This window comes from Crocodylus porosus, unplaced genomic scaffold (genome assembly GCF_001723895.1).
Source record: "Crocodylus porosus isolate Cpor-Errol unplaced genomic scaffold, CroPor_comp1, whole genome shotgun sequence".
In the NCBI taxonomy this organism is placed as follows: Eukaryota; Metazoa; Chordata; order Crocodylia; family Crocodylidae; genus Crocodylus; species Crocodylus porosus.
Window position 1 is genome coordinate 25,314,521 of NW_017728915.1, and position 6,143 is coordinate 25,320,663.

At 50.1% G+C, this 6,143-nt stretch overlaps 1 protein-coding gene across 2 annotated transcripts in view; it reads right to left on the reverse strand.

The window, feature by feature from the left end:
- The window catches only part of LOC109310599 (transcription initiation factor TFIID subunit 4-like), a 202,633-nt gene extending 196,909 nt beyond the window's left edge, over positions 1-5,724 (reverse strand). For both annotated transcript variants that reach the window (XR_002101266.1, XM_019535852.1), the window contains exon 1: positions 5,428-5,724. Coding sequence is in view for 1 of the 2 variants with exons in the window: in XM_019535852.1 (XP_019391397.1) it covers positions 5,428-5,632 (205 nt within the window). In the remaining variant the exon portion in view is untranslated. The remainder of the gene's footprint in view (positions 1-5,427) is intronic.
- Positions 5,725-6,143: the final 419 nt, after the last annotated feature.

Below are 6,143 nucleotides of genomic sequence, written 5' to 3' on the forward strand. Positions count from 1 at the left end.
GCACTGGCTGGCCTGACAGGGGGTTCACACTTGGGGGCCACCACCACAATCTCTGCCCCTGTACCCTGCACTACCATCCTACAGCCACCCGCACGGCTTTGTGGGCAAGCAGCGCAGGACACAGCAGCAGCACAGTGGTAATCACCATGTGTGAGCCACATATGTGCTGCCCAGCCGGGGGTTGGAAAGGGAGGCTTACATGCAGCAGCCACCACTGCACCACTACTTAAGCCTCGTGACTGGCTGCATGGCTCCGCAGCAGTGCAGGGTGGTGCAGGCTGCGTGCTGCTTGGGGGGGTTATGCAAGCAAGCACTGCCACTGTGGAACCATGCCCTTCACCCCTGGATCTTAGAGGTAAGTGAGGCTTGGGGGCTGTAGGACAGGGCTGGGGAAAGATGGGGTCAAGAGAGCAGGGATGTGCTGCCTGCCCTGGGCAGCACACCACAGCCAGAGGCAGGGCCCAGGGGGTGAGGGCAGGGGTGCAGGGCCAAGGGGTGAGGGCAGGGATGCCCCTCTGTGGAGGGCTTTGCAGGCAAGCAACACGGGGCGCAGTGTGGTGGTGCCCGCTGCATGTGGGCCACACACATGCCACCTGCACAGGGGAGGGGAAGGCTTGCATGCGGCCAGCTGCACAGCTCCATGGCCAGCTCTGCAGCAATGGGGAGGGACGGGGGGCAGGGGGTGCTGCTGACCTGTAGGGCCGTGCCAGTGGTGACGGCTACTGCGTACAGAACCTCCCCCCTGAGCTGTGCCGCCAGACACAGGGGGCAGTGGCAGTGTAGTGGCGACCATGGCCACCGCAGGATGGTGGTGAGGATGGCTGCATGCCACCTGGCCGCCACCACACTGCCACCCTGTAGCCAGCTGCACAGCTCCACAGCGGCACAGGGTGGTTTTGTAGGCAGCAACCGTCACTGCTGGTATGGCCCTACAGGAAAGGGACAGCATGCCATTAGTCTTCTCAGCAACAAGGGTGCACTGTTGGCTCATAATTAGCTTCTTATCCACTGTAACCCCTATATACCCAGGGTCTGTAACCCCTCGATCCTTTATTGCAGAGCTGCTTCCCAGTTCCTAATCACCTGTTCCTAATCACCGTTTTTTCCTCCAGGTACTTAGAAATGGATTCCTTGATGGTCTGCTCCATGATTTTTCCAGGGACTGAGGTGAGGCTGACTGGTCTGTAAATCCTTTTTCCCTTTCTTAAATATGGACACTATGTTTGCCCTTTTCCAGTCATCCAGGACCTACCTGATTGCCGTGAGTTTTCAAAGATAATAGCCAATGGCTCTGCAAACATATTAGCCAACTCCCTCAGCACCCACAGGTGCATCCCATCCATCCCCATGGACCTATACATATCCATTTTTTCTAAGTAGTCCCTAACCTGTTCTTTCACCACTGAAGGCTGCTCACCTCCTCTCCAAACTGTGCTGCCAGGTGCAGTAGTCTGGGAGCTGACCTTGCCAATGAAGACTAAGGCAAAGAAGAGATTGAGCACTTCAGCCATTTCTGCACCCTCTCTCACAAGGTTGCCTCCCCCATTCAGTAAGGGAACCACACTTCCCCTGATGCTCCTCTTGCTAACTACAAACTTGTAGAAACCCTTCTTGTTACCTTTCACATGCCTTGCTTGTCCTTGCATGTCCTGGACTGATCCCCTGTGCCTCATGAAGCGTTCACAGTGCCAGGTCCAGTGTGCATGCCAGACTGGCTCTGCATGTGGCATCTGACCAAGAACCAAGGGTCAGCTCATATGGCTTTATGGGTTGGATCCAGCCCATGGGCTGTGTATTTGACACCCCTGCTTTACATGAAATAACTTGGTAAGAGACACCCAGAAAAGACTTGGTAAGATAAAAATGAACCGAAAGGCTTAAATGAAGTAAGGAAGGCTTAACTGGTCCTATAAAACTCAGACATCTAAAGAGTATGGTATGGATTAAACTGCAAAAAGCAGATAGATAACTGGTATCAAGGCTTACCCTACACCAGGGGTTTTCAACCTTTTTGGGCTGGTGTACCCCTGACAGATGGTCGACAAGCGGGGAGTCCACCGGCCCATCACTGAGCAGGGAGGTGAGGGGGGGAGTCCCCCAGCAGCTGATCATCAAGCAGGGGATTCCCTTTGCGACCAATCCGCAAGCCCAAAAATGCCATGGGTGAAACTGGGAGTGCCACTGGCACATGGGTGAATGGCCCTGCTTCCCTGCACCACTGCCGAATACCCCCTGGGGGTTTCCCAGGTACCCCCAGGGGTACATATATCCCCAGTTAACAACACCTGCCTAATACGTTTGACCAGTAAACTCACCTTCTATTGGCAGTCTTGCATGTGTCCCCATACAACAAAGTCCCACTAATAAAGCCCTAACTAGTGGTTGATAAACCACTCCTCCAAACAGCCTTAAGTCTCTGCAGGCACTACTCAACCAGCACACTTCCTAAATGTCGAATTTCCTGTACTGGTAAAACCTATCGTGCCACAACAATCCCCCAGTCAATCTCTTTGCTCTTACGACAGTAGTCACATTTTGATCTCTGCTGCCCTGTCATGGCAAACTGACTAGAAGCCCACCCTAGTCAAAAATCTCCACGTGCTCTAAATGCCTCTTACCCTTGTGCAGTGGCACAACACGGACAGTCCTTTACTTGTCATAATTTCCAGGGTACTGTCGATGTGTCAGGTATTATGACTAGTAGTTGTGGGTTTATTCCTGAAGTTTTAAGACTAGATTTGACTTGTCTAAGCTGGCTTAGATAGGTAGGGACAATACTGCTTTGAGCAAGGGGGTCAACTGCATAACCTCCTGAGGTCTTCCCAGTCCACATCTCTGATTCCATGCTGGGACATTTATACAAGCACACAGCCTTGGCCCCATTTAAAACCAGAGATCCAGCTAAAACATATGTCATTTGCTGGTCCTAGAAAGAAATCCTAGATTTCCTAGGTCTATGGGGAGAAGGAAGGGAGCAAGACCTGCTCCAGAATGGCAAGAATAAAGTTACCTAGTTAAATGATGCAGACAAGATCCAAGAGTAGGGGTATGACAGGGATAACAAATGATGCAGGGCAAAGGAACAACAACATTCTACCAAAAGGCAAGGTCAGCCAAATGAAAAACCTGGGGCTGGCCCTTGTAACCTGTTCTTATTATGAGTAACTTACATGAGCATAAAAAGAGAACATTCCACTGATACCTACTATTAAAAAGATAAAAAGGTCATACATATAAAGGGGCAATAGCCATTTATAGATTCAAAGTTCAAAATCTATACACTCTCATTCTAGTGATTTCATTTGTAATACTTTAACAAATCTATACTTTTTTTGCCAAGAACAAGAACAGTGGGTCATTTTCCCTTCTGTTTTAATAACCAAAATGCTGAATAAAGCACTGATGAAATCAACTTCAGAATTTGAATACAAAGTTATGACATCTTCAGATAGTAGGAAAAAAATACAAAAATAAAGAGTCCAACTATAGCCCATGGGCTTGATCAGTGTCATGGGGCCAGTCTGCAGGCTGGGTAGAGCCCATGGCCCCCTCCTGCTCCCTCTCCCATCATTCCTGATCCAGTGGCTGCTCTAGCTGGTGTGGGACCTGTATTGCATGCAGCACAGACCCCAAAGCAACCGGAACAGACACTGCATACAGTGCAGTCCGGCCAGAGCAGCAACAGTGCTGCATGCAGTGGCCACCCCAGCAAGACTGCACTGAATGTGGTGGCTGTGCTGGCAGCTCCAAGACTGTGCTGCACACAGCACCTGCTTCAGTTAGACTGGTGCCTACAAGCACTGTGTGCAGTGCAACTCTCAGACTGGCTGCAGCAAGCCCCTGTTGTGGCACGTGCGCCAGAGCAGACAATGCATGCAATGGAGCTCCTGCTCTAGCTGGACTGCACTACACAGTGCCCATTCTGGCCACTCCAGGATCTGCACTGTGCCGCACACCACACAGGTCCCAGACCAGGTGGAGCAGATATAAGATCAGGTATGCTGGAGGACAGGGACTAGCTCTACACCATGCCTTGTGCAGGTCTCATCAGGCTCAGGGGCAGCACCAGGAGCTTGTGCCATTGTCCTGTGTGGATCTCATCAACCTGGGAGCAGCACCAGGAGCTTGCGCCATGCCCTGTGTGGATCTCATCAGACTTGGGAGCAGCACCAGGAGCGGGATCTGGTTTGTGGATCACATAGTTGACACCGCTGATCTAACTGGTAAAAATTTCACTAAGAGGAATCTGATAGCTCTTCCAATTTAATGAGGTGTTCACAAAAACCCATTAAGACTTTGCCTAACCTAAACAACAGCATTGTAGAAAATACATATCGGGAGTTACATAAACTCTGACCAACTTCACAACTTCTCAAAACTTCACTGCATTAGAGACCAATCTTTACACTGTCATACAATATACACAAATGCCATTTACCTAATATATCACACACTTTCCAAGCAAGAAATTAACAGTTCCAGAATACATAACACGTTAATACTTGAAGAATGTGGCATTATACTAATGGAAAAAGAAAACAATTAAACTTCATAGAAACAAGTCAGTAATCTAAATAGAGACAAAACTTATGGAAAATTTCTGTATGACATCAGAATCCAAGGATGACAGCATGATATTAGGATACTCTTTGAAGTCTGAGTCTGAAGGAAAAATTTAAAAGTAGGAATTGCCAGCATCAAAATAAATGGGCAAACTTTTGTTTCATGGTGTACCTTCCTGAACTCATATTTTTAAAGCAAACATAGCCACATGCCATGTACAGTTTCATTTTCCAAGTAACAGTAAATCTGAATAACCAAGGAACCACAAATGGAAGGAATGAGATGTGATGGTTACTGTAGAATTAGAGGTAAATCCCAGTGGGGAGATGCACAGAAATTGTATACAGCATACATTCTGAGATGAAGAGGTTTCCATGCTAAATGACTCACACTGTGCACCTCAGGACAGATGCTGCTTGAATAGAGAGAACTTTTCTCTGTGCCACTAGGAGTACAGAAAGATTAACAATATTTAAACATGGATGCTGAATTACACCTGATTATCTATGAATCAGCAACTGAAGTTACAGTTGTTTTTGGTCTGAGCTGTACAGCACAACTGCAAACTAACTTACCGTGTTTCTTGTCTTTCCTACAATACAGCAAGACGCATCCTTTTCGCTAACAGAGATTTTTTAACACCAGCAATACAAAATCCTAAATCAATTTAACATTTTTGGTAACGGTTACACGTTGATTAGAATTCATCTACGAGCAGGCACTTATTGGCATCCCACACGCTGTGCGTCAATAGTTCTGTTTACAAATCTCTGGGACAGCTACAACTTTGAAACATCTCAGTGAGAAAAAAAAATGGTTAGCAAAGAAAAACAGCAAGCCTGGAAAGATTGCATGTCCACTTACCAGGTGGTATAGTAAAGCCTGGAGGCAACTGGATGGTGGTCTGCTGAGGCGGTCTAACAATCAGTTGCGGGGCCACTATTCTTTGAGCAGTGCCCACCGCAGGCCGGGGGGACAGTGACTGGGGGACCGCAGAGACAACAGGTACAGCAGCACCCGGCTTTGCTATGCCAACAGCAGGACCAGGCGGCCCTATAACATTCACCATGGGTTTAGATATCGCGTTAAGGGTGACCGTGGTGGATGCCACGGGGACACAGTTAGCAACCGAGCTTGGGGCTGGCTGGGTGGCAGGGCTGCCAGCAGGGGCAGCAGGGGCAGCATTCGGGAATGCGTTCACTGCCGGCGGCAGGGGGTTGTGTGCGAGGGGCTTAGTCTGTGCAGTGGAGGCATCGGGCTTGCCGTGGCTGGCAGCCGGGCTCTGATGGTTGACAACTTGTGTTACTGCTGCCGGGGCACAAGCCAGCTTGGGGCTGGCCGCAGGGGCGCTGGAGGACGCAGCACTCCCACCGTGCAACGCCGGCGGTCTCTGGAGAAGTGACACGGAGGGGGCAGCAGCACTGTCCCCGGCGGCCTCCCCAGCCTCAGAGCGGGGTGCGCTGCCAGCTGCGGCGGAAGGGCTGGAGCCAGAGCCGGGGCTGTCCCCGCTGACAGCCACATGGTTGCTGAGAGGCGCGGGGCCGGGGGCGGGCGGCGGGTCAGTGAGGGGAGCGGCTCCA